Source organism: Ailuropoda melanoleuca, chromosome X (genome assembly GCF_002007445.2).
Source record: "Ailuropoda melanoleuca isolate Jingjing chromosome X, ASM200744v2, whole genome shotgun sequence".
Lineage (NCBI taxonomy): Eukaryota > Metazoa > Chordata > Mammalia > Carnivora > Ursidae > Ailuropoda > Ailuropoda melanoleuca.
Genome location: NC_048238.1, coordinates 96,840,376 through 96,865,601, shown reverse-complemented (window position 1 = coordinate 96,865,601; position 25,226 = coordinate 96,840,376). Strand labels below are relative to the sequence as shown.

General features: G+C 41.4%; 1 protein-coding gene and 1 pseudogene across 7 annotated transcripts in view; one reads left to right on the top strand and one right to left on the bottom strand.

Moving 5' to 3' along the window:
* The window catches only part of LOC105237425 (protein FAM122A-like), a 63,534-nt gene extending 43,263 nt beyond the window's left edge, over positions 1–20,271 (bottom strand). For 2 of the 7 annotated variants that reach the window (XM_034649464.1, XM_034649463.1), the window contains exons 1-3: positions 19,731–20,213; positions 14,550–14,628; positions 10,173–10,259 (exon numbers count right to left, since the gene is read on the bottom strand). In XM_034649464.1, coding sequence (XP_034505355.1) covers positions 10,173–10,259; positions 14,550–14,628; positions 19,731–19,837 — 273 coding nt within the window. In that variant the 5' untranslated portion in view covers positions 19,838–20,213. The other 5 variants (XM_034649462.1, XM_034649460.1, XM_034649459.1 and 2 more) reach the window with 5 other exon arrangements.
* Positions 3,065–4,179, top strand: LOC100479159 (annotated as a pseudogene).
* Positions 20,272–25,226: the final 4,955 nt, after the last annotated feature.

Below are 25,226 nucleotides of genomic sequence, written 5' to 3'. Positions count from 1 at the left end.
AAAAAAGAACTAAAGGCAACCCTAGCAGCATATATAGGGCAAATTGAGGGTAGAGGGAAGAGGGACTAGAAGCGGGATCAAAGGCCAGGTAAAAGATAATGAGAGTCTGAATGAAAAAGGGCGGTATGAAGAGAAGGAGGCAGACTGGAGAAACGATGAGAAAGTGAAAAGAGGGGTGCCTGGCTGGCTCAGTCAGTAAAGCACGTCTCTTAATCTCAGGGTTGTGAGTTCAAGCCCCATGTTGGGAGTAGAGATTACTTAAAAATAAAATCCTTGGGGGGGCCTGGGTGGCTCAGTCAGTTGAGCATTCGACTTTTTGATTTTGGCTCAGGTCATGATCTCAGGTCATGGGATTGAGCCCTGAGTGGGGCTCTGAGCTGAGCACAGAGCCTGCTTAAGATTCTCTCTCTCCCTCTCCCTCTGGCATGTGCTCTCTAAAACAATAACAAAATTAAAACATAAAATCTTAGAAAGAAAGAAAGAAAGAAAGAGTGAAAAGAGCTCAAGCTTGGTCTGAGGTTCCTAGCTGAGACCCATGGGTGGGTGGTAGCCAGGAAAGGCAGTAAGAGGAGTGAGTTGGTGTGGGGGGGGGAGAAGATGAGTGCTCAAAAAGGTGTGTTGGATATACAAGCATTGTTATGAAGTAGTGAATCTGAATTTTTATTAGATTTTTAAATGTATCATGTGATTCTTTAAGGAGCATTTCCTCTCCCTAGTTATATCTTGCTTAAGAAAGTGTTAAAACCAGTTAGTTTCGTCTAATTTGCTAGAAGGTGGAGGAAACAGCCAAGGCTGTAGAAGTAATAATAGAAAATTTGTATGAGGATCACTGAAAATTCACTACATCTAAATTACATTGGACAATGAGCCATAATTACTTTATCATAACAAGTCACTGTCAGAAAAATAGGGCTAGCTCTTAAGTATTTCAATATTTATTGGGCCTTTATTATGTTTAAGGAACTGTTTTTCTGCTCAGAGGGAAGGGACAGATTAAAAGAAAAATAAGCCATAGTTATTACTCACCAACACCTTACAGTCCAGACACGAGAGCTAATTATTATATGCGAGACAAAGAAATGAGTGTTAAATGGAGGCAAAGTGGGGTGGGGATAAAAAGCTAAGATTAAGTGAATGGGCACAGGGAGTGGGAGATGGGAGACAGTAAGGCACAAGGTGGCGGTGTGAGTTGGGCCTCACAGGGTAAAGAGTTTGACAGTACAAACAAGAGAAAAGGGAGAGTGCTAGGCATGTTTTAGGAAACATGTTTTAAGAAAGGTTGTTAGTCCCGTGTGAGTGCAATGCGAGGTGTCTCTGGAGGGATAGAAGATTCTGAGGCCAAGAGGGTGAAGATGCTGAAAAGGCTTGAATGCCACACTAAAAAGAAAAAATTCGAGTGTGGCGAAATGATCTACTTTGGTACACAGATGAGCAGATTATACACAACAGCACTGTCTCTTTACCTTTGGAAGAGACACACTCACATATTAATCGGCCCTGAGCCTGGTTCAGGCTCTATCCAGTGCATGGGTATGAAGAAGGAGGTATCAGACAGCTAATGACCGCTGACTGGCCAGAAATTCAGACTAGCCTGTACTAATCGTGTTCCAGGGTTGACAGTTCAAGAAAATTCCTAATTCAGGGCGCCTCGGTGGTTCAGTAGGTTAAGCATCCAACTCTTGATCTTGGCTCAGGTCACGATCTCAGGGTTGTGAGATTGGACCCTGTGTTGGGCTCTGTGCTGAGAGGGGAGCCTGCTTAGGAATATCTCTCCCTCTGCCTTTCCCCCGCTCTCTCTCTCTCTCTCTCTCACACACACACACACCCTCTCTCTCTCTCTCAAAAAAAATATATATATATAGTTAAAAAAAAAGAAATTCCTAATTCAAATCAATAAGGCTATTGGCTGACCCTTTTCACAAAAGTCAACAAACTTATCTCCACAAAACTTGCATAAAAGGGATATATTGGACATACGATTTGTTGCTATATGGAATAGTGCTATGAACGATGTAACAAGAGTTTCTCTTTCAAGTGTCTATTTGTATGAAATATGATAATGGTGATAATGCATGTAATATGTGTCACATAGCACCAGCACATAGTATGTGCTCAGTAAATGGTAACTATTACTGCCACTACCATCATTATCACCACCATCATTAAGTATTTCTAGAATTCAATGTTTAATGACATATAAACAACAAGTAGAATTATATATGGTAGCTTTATAAGACTTGGCTACCTATTCCTTACCACCCAGCATTCTTTATTCTTTTTCCCATCTGATCTTTTAATTAATTTACTTTTAAGACTTTATTTTTTAGATCGGTTTTATGTTCACAGCAAAATTGAGTGGAAGGTATAAAGATTTCCTCTGCTCTCACATAAGCAGAGCCTCCCCCACTATCAAAAGCTGAACAAAAGTGGTAAATTGTTATAATAGATGAACCTACATTGACATGTCATTACCACCCCAAGTTCATAGTTTACATCAGAGTTCACTCTTCACGTTATACATTCTATAGGTTTGGACATATGTATAATGACGCATATCCATCATTACAGTATTGTAGTTCCACTGCCTTAAAAACCCTCTGTGCTCCACCTATTCATCCTGATCTTTTTTTTCCAACAGAAACTGATTTATTTTTTTCTCATTATAAAGCAATACACACACAGTATAAAACATAATTAATGGGAAAAAACCCAGAAACACCCACCATCCAGAGATGACCAAAGCAAATATCTCAGTGTTTCTTTTCCCAGACCTGGATCCTACCACACATACTGTTTTGCAGTTTGGATATTTTTTTCTTTATAATTTTTTTTGGATTTTATTTATTTGAGAGAGAGCACGTGAGTGAGGGGAAGAGCAGAGGGGGAGGGAGAGGGAGAGAGAATCTCTCAGGAAGAATCCGTGCTGAGCGTAGAGCCTGACACAGGGCTTGATCTCATGACCTTGAGATCACGACCTGAGCCAAAACCAAGAGTTGGATGCTCAACCAACTGAGCCACCCAGGCACCCCATTTTTTTTCTTTATAATTTAATACATTCTGGCTCTGCATCTGGGGATGCCTGCAGCTTTCAGCTTATGGGCCAGCATCTTTCAAAATGTCCACTGTTCACGAATTCTGTGCAAACTCCACTTGGAGGGTGACCACTCTACACCCTCAAATGCATACAGGCCAGTCAAAACATATACCAACTTTGATGTCAAGTGTAATGCTTTGAACATTGAAACGGCATAAAGGCAAACGGTGTGGATGAAGTCACTGTCATCAACATGTTGGCCAACTACAGCAATGAGGAGAGACAGGATATTGCCTTCACCTACCAGACAAGGACCAAAAAGGAATTTGCATCAGCACTGAATTCAGCCTTGCCTGGCTGCCTGACCACCTGGAGAAGGTGATTTGGGGCCTAGTGAAAACACCTGCTCAGTATGAGGCTTCCAAGCTGAAAGCCTCTCCCATGCAGGTGCTGAGGACAGATGAGGACTCCCTCACTGAGATCATCTGCTCAAGGACCAATTAGATGCTAGAGGAAATTAACAGTCTGCAAGGAAATGTACAAGACTGATCTGGAGAAGGACATTGTTTCCAACACATCTGGTGGCTTCTGCAAGCTGACGGTTGTCCTTGCAAAGGGTAGAAGAGTGGAGGATGGCGCTGTCATGGATTATGAATTGTTTGACCCTAGATGCCTATAATCTCTAATGCTGGAGTGAAGAGGAAAGGAACTGATGTTCCCAAGGGGATCATCATCATCATGACCGAGCTAGTGTGTATCACATCCAGAAAGAATTTGAAAGGTATAAGAGTGACAGCCCTTATGATCAAGGAGGAGGTCAAGAGAGACCTGGAAAATGCTTTTCTTAGCCTGGTCCGGTGTATTCAGAACAAGCTGCCCTATTTTGATGACTGACTGTGTGATTCCATGAAGGGTAAGGGGGCTCATGATAAGGTCCTGATTAGAATCATGGTCACCCATAGTGAAGGAAGGGGACATGTTAAAAATTCGGTCTAAATTCAAGAGAAAGTATGGCACGCCCCTGTGCTACCACATCCAGGAAGGCATTTGAGGGCAACTACCAGAAGGTGCTGCTGTGTGGGGCAGAGAGGAATGAAGTGCGAGCGTCTAAGTGGTGCTCCTGTGCTCCCAGCTACCAGTTCTAGAAAATCAGCTTGCGACCAGCAGCCCCTCGTGCCCATCCCTGTGAGGATGACGTTAGTGTTGCCCCCCACTCCTACTTTATTTTAGTTGCCTAGGCATTGCCTGGCTTTCCCCACTTTTCTCTCCTTTTAGCCAAAGAAATGAACAGTTCAAGGAGTTGGAAGTGAAATCTATGACGTGAAACACTTTGCTTCTTGTGTATTGTGTTATAAACAGACGAATGAACTGAATTTTTACTGAATTTTACTGTAGAAACAAAACAAAAGTAACTTAATACATTCCACATATCTTTCCATATTAAAATTCACCTGCAATACCATTTTATTTGTGTGGTTTTTAAAAATTTTTATTTTAAGTAGGCTCTATGTCCAATGTGGGGCTTGAACTCATGACCCTGAAATTAAGAGTCACATACTCTACCGACTGAGCCAGGCAGGCACCCCATGTGCAACGCCATTTTTAAAGGCTGAATATTAGATTATATGAATGTACCATAATAAGAAGCACTCATTATGTGCCAGGCACATCTTATCTCACTCAATTCTCACAACCACCCCATGACGTAGACATTGTTATTGTCCCCGTTTTAAAGATTAGAAAACTGAGGGCCAGAGAAATTAGACAACTTGTTCAAGTTCATACAGCTAGTAATTGCTAGAACTGGGATTCAAACACAGATAATGAAAGCTCACTCATTTAACCTATTCCCTAACCATTCATATTGTTGCCACATTTTTTTGCTCACTCATAAATAATGCTGTGATAACAACATTTAAGCTAATCTTTGCACATATCCTTAATGAATTCTTTAAGAGAAGTTCAGAGATGGAATTTCTGGGTCACAATGCCATTTATACACATTGCCAAATTGCCCTCCAGAAAGCTTATACAAATTTATTTTCTAGCAGTGTATGAGAATATCAATTTTCTTCTATCTCTCCAACATTAGATATTCTTATTAATTTAAAAAATTGTATGGCCATTCTTAAAGCATACTTTAAAACAATCTACTTTCCAAAGTAAGTAGAAAACATTGTGATTTATCCACAGTTTGGGATATTCTCCCCCAATGCTTCCCTTTATTAGCATTGAGCACTGAGAAGCTGTTACACAGTGACATGCACCAAATCTGAAAAATGTAGGTTTTCCCTTAAAAAAAACCCACCAAATACACATGCACACACACACACATCTTTTGAACAAACAGAATTTCAATACATTTAATTCATGCTACTGATGCTCACATTGTTATCATTCAAATGCCCAGAAAGTTCACAATATAAAATGTGAAACACCCTAAGTGGAAAGACATGGTAACCTGAACGTAAATATATACATATGCGCTATATAAAGAAATTACGGTACTTTAGCTGTATTACAATGACATGTTATAAAAAAACAAAAGAAGAGAATTGCATGGTGTGGCAAACTGTCCTAAACTAACTACGCAGGATTTCCTGGAAGAGATTATCTTTAATTGAAATCTAAGGGATGGGAAGGAACTGGTTAGTTTCAGGAAAAGGTTTAGAATTTCCTATTGGAAAACTTTATCTAGGAAATCCTGAGAAGAATGCCTTGACTAAAATAGATGAGATCAACAGGAATGTAGTATGAAATGTCTGGGGAAGGTAGGATTTGAACTTGAGCTATAGAATCATAAGCCATAAAATGTGGATTAAATATTGGACTTGGCTGATTTTTTAGGAATAACATGGAAAATTAATTGGAGAAAAGAAGGCTCTGGAAGACAATCTCCCACAGGTTAAGCACTACAGGTTGTGTTTGCAAGGGAATTACCTTAGATAATTTTTCTTTTTAAAAAAAATATTTTTTAGGGGCGCCTGGGTGGCTCAGTCATTAAGTGTCTGCCCTCGGCTTCGGACGTGATCCCAGGGTTCTGGGATTGAGCCCCGCATTGGGCTCCCTGCTCGGCTGGGAGCCTCCTTCTTCCTCTCCTACTCCCTCTGCTTGTGTTCCCTCTCTCACTGGCTGTCTCTCTGTCAAATAAATAAAATCTTTAAAAAAAATTTTTTTTAAAAGATTTTATTTATTTATTTGTCAGAGAGAGAGAGAGAGAGAGAGCACAAACAGGGGGGCAAAGCAGGCAAAGTAGAAGCAGGCTCCGGCTGAGCAAGGAGTCTGATGAGGCACTCAATCCCAGGACCCTGGGATCATGATCTGACCCGAAGGCAGACACTTAACTGACTGAGCCACCCAGGCGTCCCTAGATAATTTTTCTTTTTTTTTCAGGATTTTATTTATTCATTCGACAGAGAGAGAGAGAGAGAGAGAGAGAGACAGCCAGTGAGAGAGGGAACACAAGCAGCAGGAGTGGGAGAGGAAGAAGCAGGCTCCCAGCGGAGGAGCCTGACGTGGGGCTCGATCCCGGAACGCCAGGATCATGCCCTGGGCTGAAGGCAGATGCTTAACGACTGAGCCACCCAGGCACCCCCCCTAGATAATTTTTCTACATGAAACTAAGTATTAAAACAGAAACAAAGCACTTTCTGAGATATCAATAAACCTCACTGGTGTCTTTTACGTAAATTTCTCAGTGTGCCTTTTTCTCACACTCAAGGAGGGGAGGGGAGTTCTTGGGAGGAAGCAAGAGTACCAACACCAAGGAACAAGGTCATGGGGGTGGGGAGGAGTAGGGGCACTGGGGAGCATGCTGGATGAAGCAGACTCCCAAGCATTATCTTCAATGAAGGAATTAGGATAGGAAAGATCAAGCTTAGTTCCATTTAAAACAGAACCCATAAGGCTCCCTGGGTGGCTCAGTCAGTTAAGTGTCTGCCTTCAGTCCAGGTCATGATCCCAAGGTCCTGGGTTCAAGCCCTGCATCAGGCTTGTTGCTCAGAGGGAGTCTGTTTCTCCCTCTATCTCTGCTTGCCATTCCCCTGCTTGTTCTTTTTCTCTACCCCCTGTCAAATAAATAAAATCTTTTTAAAAAGAGAAACCACAGAAAACTAATATCATAAAGACATTAAATTCTTTGAAAAGAATTTTACCTTTACTACGTTTGCTATTTTGAACCCATTCCTTCTGTAGTTACTAGAGATAAAGCACGTGGACAATCCTGAGCAGGAGCTGTATGCCATGTTTATCAATGCCTCCACCTAGTTCCTGCAACGACTGATCCTGAACATGAACTGAATGTAGGCTAGCAAGACAGAGAGTAATGCAGGGCCAGGAATGTATTATACACTTAGTGCTGGGTGGGCCGTAAATTAAATTTAGTTTGTAGTTGCCACATGAAAAGCAAAACCTAATCAGATAAGGGGCGCCTGGGTAGCGCAGTGGTTAAGCGTCTGCCTTCGGCTCAGGGCGTGATCCCGGTGTTATGGGATCGAGCCCCACATCAGGCTCCTCTGCTGGGAACCTGCTTCTTCCTCTCCCACTTCCCCTGCTTGTGTTGGCTGTCTCTATCTCTGTCAAACAAATAAATAAAATCTTAAAAAAAAAACCCTAATCAGATAAATATCAGTAGCCATAAAGTTAAAAGGGACAACCCTTTCTGACAGGAAGATGAAACATTTCTCCTGCTTTTCTTGGAGTAGGAGGGGGCGGAGATGGAGAAGAGATGTGGCCACCCCAAATACAACAGAGGTGCCAGGAAGAGAATTCCTAGTGGAAGAGTGGGGAACAGGCACGCCAACCCTGGAGTTCTTAGGAGATACAGCGAAGGGAAAATCAGGGAAAGGGATGGTCCCCACGGTCAGAAGAGGGCCTCGGGTTTTTGCTCACCAGAAGTGGGGTGGAGTGATTTTCTGAGAGTGTGGAGGAAAATATTGGAGCTTAATTAAGAAAATAATTGTGAGAGAGCAGATTTTTACAAGGACTGGAAATGTGCATCTTGATCTGTGTGTTAAATGGCACCCGTGGTTCTTCAATGCCCTCTAGCACTGCAATTTTTTTGAAAACATTTTTACCTACATTGAAATACATGAAAAGCAGTCCTCATTTTGAAAAGATTTAATTGTGATAAAATACACATGAAATTTGTCATCTTAACCATTTTAAGTGTACAGTTCAGTAGTGTTAAGTATATTCAAACTGCTGTACAACCAATCTCCAGAACTCTTTTCATCTTGCAAAACCAAAACTCTATACCCATTAAACCCTTCTCATTCCACCCCCACCCCAGCCCCTGGCAACCACTATTCTACTTTCTATCTCTATGACTCTGGCTACTCTAGGTTCCTGCGGCACCAATTTTAAGGACAGTCTAGTAGGGGAAAGGACCCTTACACTCAGGATTCATGTTATCACTTAACAATATGTGTATTTTTTCAAAACTGATGTTTCTATTTTGTAATGTGATATATCAGGATTTTGTTACTTCTGCCAAAAGCATTCTAATTATCATGTCACTCTGCCAGACAATTCAGCCTATTTATCCTGAAAGCAAGTATCAACCTACGTAAGTCTTACAATAATAACGAAGTAATACTTCGAGCAAAATAAAAGCCTACGCATTATGCTGTTATAGCAGCTAAACAGATAAGTCTTGAAACTCCCATCAAGTCAGTGTTAATGATGTCAGTTCTGCCAAACACAACTGTTCTATAAGATGGTTTGTTTGAAACATGTATTATATTAAATTGAACCTTATGCAAATTAAGAGCCTAGAATTCCTAAGAAAAATTATGCATTTAAAAAACTGCCAGGTACATGTTTGATCTCTATATACACTATTGCTAATAGCACATCTAGTACTTACTGAGCACTTAGTATGTGTCAGTGCTGTGCTGAGTGCTTTATGTTGATTTTTTATATGCTCTAAGCATTTTAAAAATTTTTTAAAGATTTTATTTATTTGAGAGAGAGAGAGCACGTGAGCATGAGCAGGGGGGAGGGACAGAGGGAGAGGGAGAAGCAGGCTCCCTGCTCAGGGAGCCCCACATGGGGCTCGATCCCAGGAACCTGGGATTACGACCTGAGTCAAAGGCAGGTGCTTAACCAACTGAGCCACCCAGGTGCCCCACATTTTTTCCCCTTCAGATTGTGGTAAAATACACAAAAATTTACCATGTTAACCATGTTTAAATGTATCAGTGCAGTGGTGTCAAGTATATTCACATTGTTGTGCTATGTGCTCTAAGTTTTTCTCTTTTTCTTTTTCTTCCAGTTTATTTTTTTGAGATATGTTACACTGATTAATGTACTCACTTCAACAAACCTATGAGGCAGATACTGTCACATTCCCATCTTGCTGAAGAGGAAATTAAGGCATAGAAAGGGTAACGTGCACACGAATAAGCAGGCTAGTCTATACGATGCCACTTATAGACCCTCACTTCTCAGGCATTCTTCAACCCAGTCCAATCTGGCTTCATCTTACCCCATCCCTGTCTCCATGGAACTTGCTTTCGAATATAAGAAATTCATTAATAATCTCCATTTTGGTAACTCAAAGGACACCTTTCAGTTTTTATCACGTTTGACCACTTGATAGCATATGACTTAATACTTTTCCTTGTATTTTCATGGTACTACAGTGATCTTTAAAGCTGTTTCCTGTAGCCTCTTTTCTCCTTTTATACTCTCTCCATAGGTCATATCATTCATTCCCATAGCTTTAAATAAGGATCTACTGGTGATGCCTAAATGTGTGTCTCTAGCCCAGATCTCTATCCTGAGATTAAACTAGTACAACTAACATCTCTACTTAGAGATCCCAGAGAACTTCAAACTGAACATGTCCAACGTTAAACTTACCTTCCCCTCTAAATCCACTCTTTTGCCAAAGTTTCCCCTCCTCTATGGCCCCACAGGCCCATCAGTTGCCCAAATCAGAGGGCTAGTAGTCATCTTTGCCACCACCATCGCCCACCCTCCATCAAATCTTTCAGCAATTGATTCTACCTTTCAAATATCTCATGAATCTCCCACTCTTCTCCACGTCCACAGCCATCACAGTAGCCAGGGTCACTGCACTTGCCTCCTATGCGATCATTCCGCATCTCCTTTTGCCCGCTTCCAATCTACTTACCACTCTGCAGCCAGGGTAATCTTTTAAAGATGCAAATCTGGTCATGTCAGTCACAGACTTAGAATTCTTCAGTGGCTTCACACTGACCTTAGGAGGACAATGTGAAAAATCTTTAGCATGCCTTGGAAGGCCCTACGAGATCTTGCACTAATCCACATCTCCAATCTCATCTCTCACCACTTCATCTTTACTTCTACACCGGCTAGAATGCACGTCTTTCAAATTCTCTAAACACTCTATTCTTGACGCACTACACTCCCCTTCATTTCCAGGCCTTCACACATGCCATTTTTTTTTTTAACGTGGAATCTTGTCTGCCCCTATGATCATCAGGAAATGTTCCTCTTTTTCCATTTTTGGAAGAGTTCAAGTAGGACTGGTATTGATTCTTCTTTAAATGTTTAGTATCCCAAGCTAGCTAACTCCTACACATCAGTGAGATCTCAACTAAGGGAGGTCATTTCCTACCTCAGCCCCTCATGCTAGGTTACGTCTCTCTGGCAACTAGATCAGGGCTTCATACATAGGAGATACCTAAAAATATTTGTTGACTTGGCTGAGTAGAAAAGAAGAATGACTAGGTATGGAAGTCTTCAATAGACAAGCAAGTGCACAATAAATACTGTTAAATGAATGAGTAAATGAGTGAGTGAATGGAAGAAGGAAGATTTGTTTAATGAACAATTCTAATTTTTTCCCAGTATAATATTGCATTTGTGGAAACAATATTAGATACCATTCTACAAAGAAGAAAATACCCAATTTCTTTTTTTAATAATTTTTAAAAAGATTTATTTATTTATTTTAGAGAGAGAGAGAAAGAGAGAGAGTATGTGTGGGGGAGGGGCAGAGGGAGAGGGAGAGAAAGTCTCAAGCAGACTCCATGCTGAGTGCAGAGCCTAGCATGGGGCTCGATCCCACAACCCGTAAGATCACAACCTGAGCTGAAACCGAGTCGGATGCTTAACTGACTACACCACTCAGGCACCCCAGAAAATATTCTGTCTCAAGATTAGGAGGCAATATTTTAAAATGTCCATACTACCCAGAGCAATCTACACTTTCAATGCTATCCCGATCAAAATACCGAGGACATTTTTCAAAGAACTGGAACAAATAGTCCTTAAATTTGTATGGAACCAGAAAAGGCCCCGAATCTCCAAGGAACTGTTGAAAAGGAAAAACAAAGCTGGGGGCATCACAATGCCGGATTTCGAGCTGTACTACAAAGCTGTGATCACAAAGACAGCATGGTACTGGCACAAAAACAGACACATCGACCAATGGAACAGAATAGAGAACCCAGAAATGGACCCTCGGCTCTTTGGGCAACTAATCTTTGATAAAGCAGGAAAAAACATCCGGTGGAAAAAAGACAGTCTCTTCAATAAATGGTGCTGGGAAAATTGGACAGCTACATGCAAAAGAATGAAACTTGACCACTCTCTCACACCATACACAAAAATAAACTCCAAATGGATGAAAGACCTCAATGTGAGACAGGAATCCATCAAAATTCTAGAGGAGAACATAGGCAACAACTTCTATGACATCGGCCAGAGCAACCTTTTTCACGACACATCTCCAAAGGCAAGAGAAATAAAAGATAAAATGAACTTATGGGACTTTATCAGGATAAAGAGCTTCTGCACAGCCAAGGAAACAGTCAAAAAAACTAAGAGACAGCCCACGGAATGGGAGAATATATTTGCAAAGGACACCACAGATAAAGGACTGGTATCCAAGATCTACAAAGAACTTCTCAAACTCAATACACGAGAAACAAATAAACAAATCATAAAATGGGCAGAAGATATGAACAGACACTTTTCCAATGAAGACATACAAATGGCTAACAGACACATGAAAAAATGTTCAAAATCATTAGCCATCAGGGAAATTCAAATCAAAACCACACTGAGATACCACCTTACGCCAGTTAGAATGGCAAAGATAGACAAGGCAAGAAACAACAATTGTTGGAGAGGATGTGGAGAAAGGGGATCCCTCCTACATTGTTGGTGGGAATGCAAGTTGGTACAGCCACTCTGGAAAACAGTGTGGAGGTCCCTTAAAAAGTTAAAAATTGAACTACCCTATGACCCAGCCATTGCACTACTGGGTGTTTACCCCAAAGATACAGACGTAGTAAAGAGAAGGGCCATATGCACCCCAATGTTCATAGCTGCATTGTCCACAATAGCCAAATCATGGAAGGAGCCGAGATGCCCTTCAACAGATGACTGGATTAAGAAGCTGTGGTCCATATATACAATGGAATATTACTCAGCTATCAGAAAGAACGAATTCTCAACATTTGCTGCAACATGGACGGCACTGGAGGAGATAATGCTAAGTGAAATAAGTCAAGCAGAGAAAGACAATTATCATATGATTTCTCTCATCTATGGAACATAAGAACTAGGAGGATCGGTAGGGGAAGAAAGGGATAAAGAAAAGGGGGGTAATCAGAGGGGGGAATGAAACATGAGAGACTATGGACTGTGAGAGGCAAACTGAGGACTTCAGAGGGGAGGGGGTGGGGGAAGGGGATAGCCTGGTGATGGGTAGTAGGGAGGGCACGTATTGCATGGTGCACTGGGTGTTATACGCAACTAATGAAGCATCAAACTTTACATCGGAATCTGGGGATGTACTGTATGGTGATTAACACAATATAATAAAATAAAATTAAAAAAAAAATTAAAATGGGTTCTAAGCTATAACATTTCACTAAAAAATCATGTAAGAGAAATCTATGAACAATTATACGTCAACAAATTAGACAGTCTAGAAGAAATGGACAAATTCCTAAAAAACACACAAATTACCAAACCGACTCAAGAGGAAAGAGAAAATGTCAACAGATGTGTAAACAAGTACAATGACAATCTGTTTCAAAGCCCTCCCAACAAAGAAAAGTCTAGGACCAGATATGGCTTCACTGGTGAATTTTACCAAACAGTTAAAGAAGAATCAATACCAATCCTACTCAAACTCTTCCAAAAACAGAAGAAGAGGAACATTTCCTAAAACATTCTATGAGATAAGCACTACCCTGATACCAAAGCCAGCAAAGATACTACAAGAAAACTACAGACAAATGTCCCTTATGAATACAGATGGAAAAATTCTCAACCAAATAATAGCAAGCCAAATCTAACAGTACATGAAAAAGATTATACAACAGAACCAAGTGGGACTTATCCCAGGAATGCAAAGGTGGTTCAATATAAGAAAATCAGTGTAATGCATCATATTAACAGAACAGAGGGGGAAAAAACCCCACATGATCATCTCAATAGATGCAGAAAGCATTTGAAACAATTCAACATGCTTTCATGATAAAAAACACTCAGCAAGTAGGAACAGAAAGGAATTTCCCTAACACAACAAAGGGCATTTACCAAAACCTATAGCTAATATCATACTCAATGATGAAAGACTGAAAGCTTTTTACCTAGGGAACAAGACAAGAATGTGAGGTTTTTTTTGTTTGTTTTTTGTTTTGAGAGGGAGAATGGGGGAGGGGCAGAGAGAGAATCTCAAGCAGGCTTGACGCCCAGCACAAGCCAACATGGGACTGGATCTCATGATCCTGAGATCAGGACCCGAGCCAAAATCAAGAATCAGATGCTCAACAGACTGAGCCACCCATGCACCCCAGGATGTCTGCGTTTCAAAAGAAAAGAGAGGTGGTACCTGAACAGCACTGTAAATGCACTAAATGCCCCTGAATAGTATACTTTAAAATAGTTAACTGTATCTTATATGAATTTCACATCAATAAAAAGATTCATAAAGTGAATCATTTGTTCGTTTTGGTTTACTGATCTACAAGCATATTTCCTATGTTTACAGGATAATTAGTAAATAAGAGTTATAATTTAGAGATTACATTATAACACCATGAAAACAAACCTTATTTTCAATTCAAGATAAATGTGAGATAAAAGCTGAAGTAAAAGCCTAAAAACTACTCTTAGGAGGGCTTGCAAATTTTCCTCTCAAAATTAGAATGTTCTTTTAAAAATTGGAAGCCAGATGGTCTTATACATAAAAACAAATCTCGATGTTAAATCCAGATGGGATTTAAAAGTTAATTCTGCTGCAGCTGCAGCACAGCAATCATAACTGTAGTCAACGTATTTATTTTTCCTTCAGTGATGTTTAGAGCACTGTTTCTCATATTGGGAACTTGTTGGAAATGCAAATTCTCAGGCCCCGCCCCAGATCCCCAGAATCAGAAACTCTGGGGTTGAGGGCCAGTAGTCTGTTTTAACAAGACTTCCAAGTGCACACTCAAGTTTGAGGACCACTAGTTAAGACCAATAGCACAAGTCTTGGCCAGTGAGGCTGCTACAAGCATTTTCTTACCAGACAATGTTGTGCCATATGCGTTGTGTTATTTCTTGGAGTTGTTAACGTGTCAGCTTGCAACACCTGTGAGTTATCACTATGAAGAAAAAGAAAACATTTGAAATCCATTACAAAAAAATTTTTTTAAGAAATAAGATTTCAAATACTTAAACAGCAATGCCATTAATGTAAATGGGTTCTTTGTGGAGACAGCTGTGCAGATGGAGAAATTAGAGCACACATGCACACACACACACACGCACACACAAAGCCTTAGTTGGCTGAGCTTAAACAAATCTCCATGTAAGGGAAGGAATTCTCAAGCATGCCACTTTACCGCTAATCATGCTACCAAGAATAAGTATAATTTGTCATGACCCTGGAAATGCATCATTTTCTGTGTAAACCTGTAACTGATTTAAATTTATGATTGAAGCTACAATGTGCAGTCCCAATTCCCTCTCAACTCTGAAGTTTTCACATGAACAAGAGGGATAATCAATAGCAGGAGTCAACAGAATGGAGATATTCACAGATACGTTTCTTTTGACCTACTCGGTATTAAAATGTTTTTAAGTTGGCTGCACACACTCGAAATGCTGAGAGGTTTCACATAAAGAATCCAGATTCCAGATTTCTAGCTTCTGTTGAAAATTTGCAAGCTGTGTCCACACTGGGCCACATTCCCCATGGCAACAAGAGACAAGCTAAGCAACCGTTGCCTGCTGAAGCGGGGGCTTATCTTCCTCGGCTGCGATGGTGCCTTGGCCCTATTTGACAAGCTTGGGACCCTGAAGAAGTCTTTTCCTTTTTATGTCTTCTTTTTGTTTTAACTTTTTATTTTGAAGCAGTTTAAGACTCACAAGACGTTGCAAAAATACAGAGGGTTCCCATGTACCTTTCACCCAGGTTTCCCCAGTGACAGTAAGAAGTCAATGTTAACATTTCCTTTTTTTTTTTTTTTTTTTTTGGCTATATCCAAACAGGTGCTAGTTCTCTCTTATAGCCATCTTATTCTTTTCAGGCTCCTTGCCAAAAACCAGTTCCAAGCCTTTTTACTTTCCTGTGGACTCTGCTATAGTCTAATTTGTCCCTTCATCTCGTTTTTTTCCCTCCGTCAGTATACCTGCTCACAACTTTCAGTAACTTTTCATCGTGAGCTGAATTCAGTTATGTTCTTTACTACGACATTTAAAGCTTGCCACCATTTAGCTCTACTCTTGGATTTCAAGGACTAGTAAAATTTCAAAACAAAATCTTGGCACAAACATACAGTTGCTAATCATCTTTCTTTTGCCAAGTAAGGTCATTAAAAAAATCCCACCATCTACCAACACTACCATTTCATTTATCAAAGGACATTTTGGTATTAAAAAAACATATAACTAACAATCTCAGGATAAAGTACAGTCCTGCCCAGGAAAGGAAAATTGGCCAACTATATCACAATGTATTTAAGTACTCTGCACTTTTTTAAAAAACATGGGTTAGTGAAAAAGTCACCTAGGATCGGCACTGGTTAGCAGATTAACTATCTGGGAGCCAGTGATCCAGCTCTCGAATACACCTGTTTTTCTGTCTCCAAGCTTGTTCCATATACTTGGAATGCTGTCCCAGCTCTCTAGCTCCCCTCTTCCCATCTGCATCCTCTCAATCCATCAGGACCCATCTCATATGCCTCCTCTCCAAGAACATTTTCCTTATCCTTCACCAATCCTGCTGTCATTCCCTATTCCGTTCTTTGAATCTCCCTAGCACTTTCTTCCCCTCCCTAAGCATAGATCTTATTTTATCATATATTTAAGTCCTCTGATTTTTTATTTGCCCTGCTAAATTACAAGCTTATTAAGTCAAGATACAACTTTGCAGCATGGTAATTTGTATATAACAGGCAGTAATTCAATATTTTATGAGAGGATAGGTGTATACGTAGGTCTAAGTTTTACTTCATTTTACAGTCATTTTCCCCTATAAGAACAGAAATGGATTCTAGCAGTCACTTATAAGAAAGTTGGAGGGACACTAATGAGTTACATATTTCTACTTTTTTGTACATGGGGGGTAATTCTTAAGGCTGGCAATTACATTCTCCCCTAAATTTTTATCTGTCAATTTTAATAAGACTACAACTGAAAAAAATCATTGAGGAAACATATATTTTAATTGGTAGGAGTCATTCAACATGAATTCATAAACTCCTAGGTGATACCCACAACTGAGTTAAGTGCTACCACTTAGAAGAAGTGAAGGCACTAAAACTAGATACATGTTCAATGTTCCACATCAAATGATCAATAAGCAGCTCTGTCTAAATATGTAAACTGCAGTATGTTTATGCCAGTTATATATTCGCAAAGCAATCATTCTCTATGGCCACTATTCTCTTTCCAGGTTTGTAAGAATTTAATAAAACAGATGGTTGGCAAACTTGTGCAAAGGGCCAGACAGTAAGTATTTTGGGCTTTGTGGGACATCCAATCTCTGTGGCAACTACTCAGCTCTGTCACTCTAGTGGGAAAGTGGCCATGGACAATATAAGTAAGCAAATGGGCATGGCTATGTTCCAATAAAGCTTTATTTACAAAATCAAGTGGCAGGCTGGATTTGACCCACAGGCAGTAGTTTGACTTTCCAAGAGTTTAAATGCAGGGTCAGGCTACAGGTATTTACAGGGGGAAGGCACTGGCAGAAATCCCAGAACTTACTCTCTAATTCTCTTAAGGGCCAGAGAAGTGAAAGACACCCCCCCAAAAAAAACCCAAAACCAAAACCAAAAACTACTACCTTTAAACAAAGTTACTGACACCAGTAGTGAAGTCAGCTAAGTAGACTAGGGCTAAAGAGGATAAAGAACCAAGAGGTTCAAAACTTTTGTCATTGGTATTTTTATTAATATACGATGTACACAAAACAATGCAGGAACTTCTTCAAAAACAGTAATACTTGTATTAAAGAGTTGATATTTAAGGAACAAATTCTGCAAATGCTGGTGCAAGAGAGATTGTGTTTATATACAGGAAGAATCAAGAAAAATTGGAAAATTACTTGAAAGAAGTGCAACAAATATTTAGTGAGCAGCAAAAGAGGCAAGGCAACAAGTATTAGAGGTTCAATTAAGGGAAAGTGAGGGAAGTGAGCAGTGTACAGATGCAACTGAAAAGAATGGAGGTGAATATGAATTCAACTAAGGAGTCCTGTAATTCTACTCTAAATTGTTCTCGCTTCCCTGACCACACCCTAAACTGGCCACAACAGCACAAAATCTGCCCTCAGGAGATCATTTGGCCAAGTTCCCTGACCTCAGGCATGTCGTGTATCACCGTTATGCTACCTCTTTTTGAGAGACAAGAGTCCCTGGACTTGGTCCACCTTGCAGTTTCTTTAACTCCTACTAGATAGATATGCAATTGCCTCTTACCTTTCTGTACCAATTTCACTTCATCAGGAGCTTAAGCTACACAATTTGACACTGTAACTATGCTCTAATATGATAAAAATAAAAAATTTAAGTCCTTTGCAGAACAAAACAAAGCATGAAGGGATACCTGCCATCACTCTCCTTGCTTCTAAGACTGTTTGCAACTTGTTTTTTTCATTTCATAAAGGCTTCCAATAAAACCAACATTCTTCCCAAGTGAGAGCAACCAACATTCTCCCTTCTAGCAGAGCGGCTTCATAACAATTCATGTTTTCATAAAACAGGATTAGAGTCAATCCTGAATTTATAGAATGTTCTTGTTTTCAGCCCAACATGCACAGCTGTTGCCCTTTTCTCTGCCTATTAAAAAAGATCACGTATTTTTTTGATAATCTTAGCTTGCTTTTATTTTTGCACAGTATATTCTTCCTTACCTCAAATGACCAGAAAGTTGCATTTGATTAGAGTTAATAAGCTTAGAAGTTGAGGGGCACCTGGGTGGGCAGTTGGTGAAGCATCTGACTCTTGGTTTTGGCTCAGGTTGTGGGATCAAGCCCGGAGTCGGGCTCCATGCTCAGCACGGAATCTGCTTGAGTTCCTCTCTCCCTCTCCCTCTGCTCCTCCCCCCCACACCTGCACTCTTTCTAAAATAAATCTTTAACAAAATCTTAGAAGTTGATTAGTCGTGGACAAATCACTAGCTTAGGAATCAGGAGATACGGGTTCCTAGTACTGGCTCTATTACTACGTCATTTTAGAGGCTTATAGGCCTCAGTTTCCTCATACGTTAAATAAGGAGGATAGATCTGGTCTCTGAGATCACTTTTAACAGTTGTGATTTATCTAATTGATACCCAGCAATTAGAATGATGCTAGCAAAAAGGAGGAGCAAAGTTACTAACATAGGGAGTGAATGCATTTTTCAAACATTCTTACAATACTGATAAAACTTTATGATACTGGGATGTGAGATCTAAGATCTTACTTTCAAAATCTATTTTAAGAAATTATAAGCATGTGTCAGGCCAGACTTTTGGATATGTGCAGGAAATAGTTAACCTCAGTTAGGACAGTGTTTCTAAATCTTATGCTTTTCACTATCAGCCCTCTAAAGGAGCTGTTTTTGACATATCCCCCCCTCAATTACTCCCTCGTGAAAATTCTCATGAAATTTTTGTACTTATAGCTGTGGCTTATACATAAAAAGAGCAGGATTTTTTCACACACCCCCAAGAACCAAGTTGGGGGCAATGTTGGCCATTGAGAATGCAAAATTTAGGAGATCTAGTTTCTGTGGTATCTAAACTTTTTGTTCAAATAAAAACTAGGTGTAAAAAAGGTCCAAGCTTATTTGCTTGGCAACCATTTCCATTTGCTGGAGGTGAAGGTCAGAGGAGACAAAGCAGCTGAGAGAATGACAGAAAATTACAGTCATCACAGAAGATCTGGAGGCGAGTGTGGGGAATGCTCAGCTTCTTCCAAAGAAGTGGGTAAGGGATGGGGTGAAGTTAGAAAAAGTCGTGCTCCACACCAATAGGTTGCTGCTTTTGGGTCCTGGTGGACTGTCAGAAGAGGACGTCCAGGTTCACATGTGTGTCAACCTCGGGGTAGGTGTGCGCTCTCCCTCCGGCCAGCCCATCCCACTTCCCCCAAGGCTGAGGGTGAGATCTCCGGACAGCGGGAACAAGGGAGATGCCTGTAGAACCTCGATGGAGAAAGGCATGGGAATGCGATCGTAAGTCACTTTCCCCACCTCTTGCCAACTACCCCTGCTTGCTCACCCAAGCCCAGTGATCAAAGGGGCGCTGTTGGATCTTTTCAGCGTGTCCTCTGTGGTGGTTGAACTCGGCAGCAGCTTCAAGTCTAGTTCCATTTTCTCTTGTGCCATGTCCACGTCGAGGAAGAAACCACTGCTTGGTTCGAAGTTCTCAAGGTTTTCTGGCTCCCATTCACATAAGGACAAGTCAACTGGGTGAGGGATGTAGGCAGAGAGGAAGAGGGGGAAAAGAGAAGAAAGGAGGAACCTCTTAGACGAGTGAGGTGCTCACCTTTGCAGCCCTACCGTCCCTAATACCAGTGGGCGCAAAGTGGGGCAGGACTGACTCCGAACCTCTTACCACCCAACCTCGGGGTCCCTAACGCTGAGAAGATCCTCCACCTCCAAGTCTATAATGAAAATGAGGAATTTGTCTTAGTCACCCCCGCGAATCGTTCTTTATTTCTCTGACCAAATGAAACCCCACGTAAGCCTTTCCGGCTAAACAAAAACTACAACCTGTCGCCTTCGAGAGTCCGTCGGGTGCCGCCCCTCTGCGCCTGCGCCCCGTGCCAGGCCCGCTGACGCATGCTTATTACGCAAGCAATGAGAGTCAATGAGGGCGCCTTTGTCAGTCTCGCCCGGGGCGCACGCGCAGTTTTAGGAGCCGCCTTTTCATCCCAAGCCCGGTCCTGTCTTTATTCCTAGTTGAGATTCACCGTAGTAGTGCCTTTGCTTCTATGTGGAACCTGGGATGGTTTCACTAACGGTTATTCAGGAAAGAAAGCGGGGAGGAGTAAGCTGTACGGGAGCGCCGTCCTTTCTGCGCTATGTCTGATACTCAATTTCCCCAGTTTTGATTAACCCATTATCCCCTTATAACTGAGGCCAACAAGCTGATAACTCCCATGACGAATTTTTCGATCCTGTTGTAGCCGACACTACACAACTGTAATTTAAAAAATGCTATACGTCAAACAAAAATGCTATACGTCTAAGGAAAAGAACAAACCAACCCAAGACCTGCCACCTGCTCCTAACCCAGTTGAACCAATTGTGCGGACGAATCATTGTTTTCCATGTGATCTCATTGTTTGTTTGTTTTTTAACCATAATCGTAAGTGTATTTTTTACACTGAATAAAATATATATTATCAAAGCTATTCATCTAAGAAAATGATTTGAGGTAGAGAAGCTTATTTACTTAAATAGCTCAGATTTTAGTATGCATCCAAATAAATCAGGGTTTCCATTTAATATTGCTGTCATGGCTCAAACATTATAAGAATTGCTCTTTTAGAATTTTTCACCACCAGTTAATGAGCCACACTGAGTACTGAAATCTTAACTCCATGCTAATAATTTTGTAAAACCATACATTTTAAAAAGGGACCAGATAGAGGACTGGCAGAGAAGGCTAGTGAAACTACTGAAATGAGAGTTATTCATTAAAATAACCATTACGTGGTATAGCACTTTACAGTTTAAAAAATGTCTTCACATATTTATCTCAATTGGTTCAATCATGAACCTTGCTCAGCTAATCAGTGGTGAACTTAAAATAATGGGATTATCTTGAAACAGTTCATGACAAGTTATGACATGAGTGATCATAATCATTCTTCATTCATTCTGAGAATAGAATAAGAAAAGCTTAATTATATTAGGCAGAATTGAGTTATCTAAATCCCAGACATGAGGACGATTTGGAGTCTCCTTTCCTGATGTAAGACAGGTTAACAATAGCTACCATTTTTCATGCACTTAATTATATGCCAGGCACTGTCCTAAACACTTTAAATATGTGATTGCATTTAATGCTTACAGTAACTCTGTGAGGTAGGCACCATCACAATGCCCATTTTTCAAAGAAGGAAACTGAAGCCCAGAGGGGTTACTCAAATTATAACTGCTAAGTGGCAAAGCCAAGATTCCTCTGCCCTCCTATCTAAGTGAAAAGATGGATGAGGTGCCTCTGGATATTTCTCTGGATACTATTTACTCATAAGCACTTTGATAAATATTTATTAAATTAGTTTATGAATAAATGCAGGTTTAAATAACATGTCATTCACAGCTATTTTGTAAAGTAGGCAAGTCACTCCTATTTTACAGTTGATAAAATTCCAGAGAGATTAATGGCACATAATTAGATAGCAGTAGAATCTGAGCTGATACCAAGATCTCCTGAAGGCCACTGTTAAAGTTCCCAGGGTACCTGGAAAGTTTACAAAAGATGACAGTTAAAGCTGAGTAAAGTCAGGGTGAATGTAGAAGGCAGTGGTTAAATACAGAACAGGGGTCAAAGCTAAAATGGTGGGTATACCAGAAAACAAGTAGATCTTCCCTCCATTTTACTGCTTCTTTTACTTTTCAAAGAGTTTGTTAATATTCATGGCAAGCAATAAGGTTTAATGGTTATATTTTGAATGAATAGACAATCTCATCACGCTTAAGCATCACGGATGCTAATTTTTAAAAATCTAAGTACAAGAACACTAAGAAAATAGATAATAAAATGACAAGGAAATAGCAACTGAGAGACTTTCAGGAAAAGGTGTAGTAATATGAAACGACTACATGCTTGAGATGGCAGGAAGTTTCCAGCTATTATCAAAGAGGAGGAATTCTCTAAAGTGTAGCTGAATGCCAGGGGACCCACAGTACGCATGCAAGTTAGAATGTCAAAAGGAACACGTACCGGAAAAACAATTCTGTATACTATAGTGGCAAATACAACATTTAAAGAAATTATCTTTACTTCTTCCCTTTCTCTTCATGCATTATTATACCAACCTAGCTGTGTGTCATGATCAGCTCCTGCTGTTCCATAGCAATATGCCATGATCTCAGATTGCTGATTTGCTTAGACCTACACGTTGCCACTTATGCTACTCCTGTCTTTGCTTCCTCCCAGTCTGCTGCCATTTGCACAAGGCTCTTACTTATAAAAGGTGTCCCACAAATATGGTATAATCTGTTTTTAGTTTATCAGTCGTCATGGCAACTTTTAAGCAACTGGTTAACCTTTAGTTATCACAAGAGCAAGTCAAAGACAAGTTGAACCCAAGCCCACAAACCACAAATACCCCAAAACTCCCAAAAGATTTACATGAAGGGTAAAAGGAACTAGGTAGGCAAGAATGATATGAGTAGAATCTGGAAATGATGGCCAAAGTAGCATCCATCTTCTCACATGTCCTCGAGTTTCTCCTAATTGTTAAGCTCTTGGAAGTTAGGGATTATTTTTTTTCCAAAACATTTTATTTATTTATTTGAGAGAGAGAGCACGCGTGAGAGACAGAGCATGAGCAGGGGAGAGGGGCAGAGGGAGAGGAAGAAGCAGACTCCCCAATGAGCAGGGAGCCCGATGCGGGGCTTGATTCCAGGATCCTGGGATCAGGACCTGAGCCGAAGGCAGATGTTTAACCAACTGAGCCACCCAGGCACCCCTGGAAGTTAGGGATTCTACTAAGTTGTTTGACTCCTCAGAGTTAGGGACTCTGCATGTGGTCAACAGATGATTATTTACTAGCTATTGTGAACAACAGAATGTACCATATTTTTTGAGCAGATGAGGGGGTTGCTGAGACATTGAGATAAAAAGAACTACATAAATTGATCAAAACAGAGCTTCCTTTTCTAATCCAGTTGGCAGAAAAATATAGGCAATTGAAAGGAAACTATCCAAAAGTGCTTTAAAAACTCTGTATTACAAGCAGCAAATATTAACATTGAGGAATAAAATGATTGGGCTTGGCAAGTTTAATATGGGACAACTAAGCTGAAGAGGTAGGTGAAACTAGTTTTGCTAAATTTTGAAACCAATTTCATAACTATTAAATTTCCCGTATTTCTCCAAATGTATGATTAACACAATAAAATACCATCTTTATCCCAGGGTCATTGAGGTAGTGAGGATTAAATGAGTTAATATTTCTAAAGCTCTTAGAATGGGGGTTAGCACACAGTAAGTGCTTTGTAGGTGTTTGTTAAGTAAAATAAATAATTTCAGGCCTCACACATGCTGAATGGTTATTGTTAGGGTCTCCGTAAATCCTAGAAAGAAAAAAAATTTGCTCTGCTACTTGTTCTTCAGGACTTTTCATAATATCGTTGAAGCTAACAGTGCTTGTAAAATGGATGAGTGCTTGCCACTCGCTATATGAACTCTCATTAGATTCTCTTTATTTTTACACCATTGCTTTTGTTTTTTCATTTCCCTTTGGTCTAGTGCATCCAAATGGATTATCTGAAAAAAAAAAATCGGCCCCTCCAAAGACCAACAAAATCAAGGGGTTTAAGAAATGGGCAGAGATCACAGAGATCAGAGCAAACAAATTGGCATTGAAAAAAACCTGGAAACCGCAAGTTTCTATTTCCCGTGAATACGGGCCCAAACTCCTCCGAACGAGGATGCTCCAGTGTCTCCAAACTATTGGTTCTTTTCAAAATCGGGCGCCAGGGTCCCCGGGCCAATGCCAGAGAGGAAGGCGCCGGGCCCCCTGGAAACGCTCCTCCCCTTTGGAGGAGCTTTGCGGGGCGGGGCTCCCACGCATGCTCCGTGCCCGCGGGCTCATTGGCGCGGCCGCCGGGCGCGTGCGCAGGACCCGATGGGTGCCCGGACGCGGAAGACCTGGCCCCGCGGAGGTTCCCGCTTCTGAAGCGTGGGAGGCGGAAGAGGCGGCAGGTTGTAGATTTTGGTCTTGGCCCCAAGGGGTTCCCCCGGGCCATTAGCACCCAAGAGAGGAAGAGGAGGCACCGCGGCGGCGGCTGAGGGGCCGAACCCCCCACCTGTCCTCCAGGCGGGGAGGGGGGGTAGGGAGGGGAGAAGCACCCCTCACAGGGCTGAGGAGCCTCCGGGACCGGGTCCCAGAGCATGGGGGGCTGGACCGGGTCCCCGAGCATGGGGAGCTGGAGCCGTCGAGGCCACCCGGCCGGGCCCTGCCCGACTGTCAGCTTTTCGGTGCTAGCGCTGCCCGGGCAGCCGCGGTGTTTGTAGCCCGGCCCCGCTTGAGGTCGTCGGCCGAAAGATAGCAACATGAGTTCCGCCGCTGCCTAGTTTCCTCCCCCTCCTCTTCTCCCTCTGTCCGCTTCCTTCTCCTTCCTCTTTCCTCTTCCCCATACCTCGTCTTTTTCTTTCCCTCCTCGTGTTCCTCTTTTCCCTCCACCCTGCCCTCCTCCTCCCCCTCGATCCTCTTCCTTTCCCCCATCTTTTTCCTTTCCCGATCCTGTCCGTCCTCCTTTTACCCTCTCTGTTTTCCTGCTTTTCCATCTATCCGCTTTTCCTGCCTCTTGCTCTTTTCCCTCCATCCCTCTCTTTCCTCCATCCCCTTCCTTTATTCTGTCACCGTCCACCACCACCACCTCCCTCTCCACTACCACCTCCCCTTCCTCCTCCCCTCACTCACTATCATCCTCCCCTCCTCATCCTCATCCTCGTTCCCTCCTCCTCCTCCTCTCCTGCTTTTCTCCGCCCCAGCCCCCGCCCCCAAGCCTCCGCCCCTTAGCCCCCGCCCCC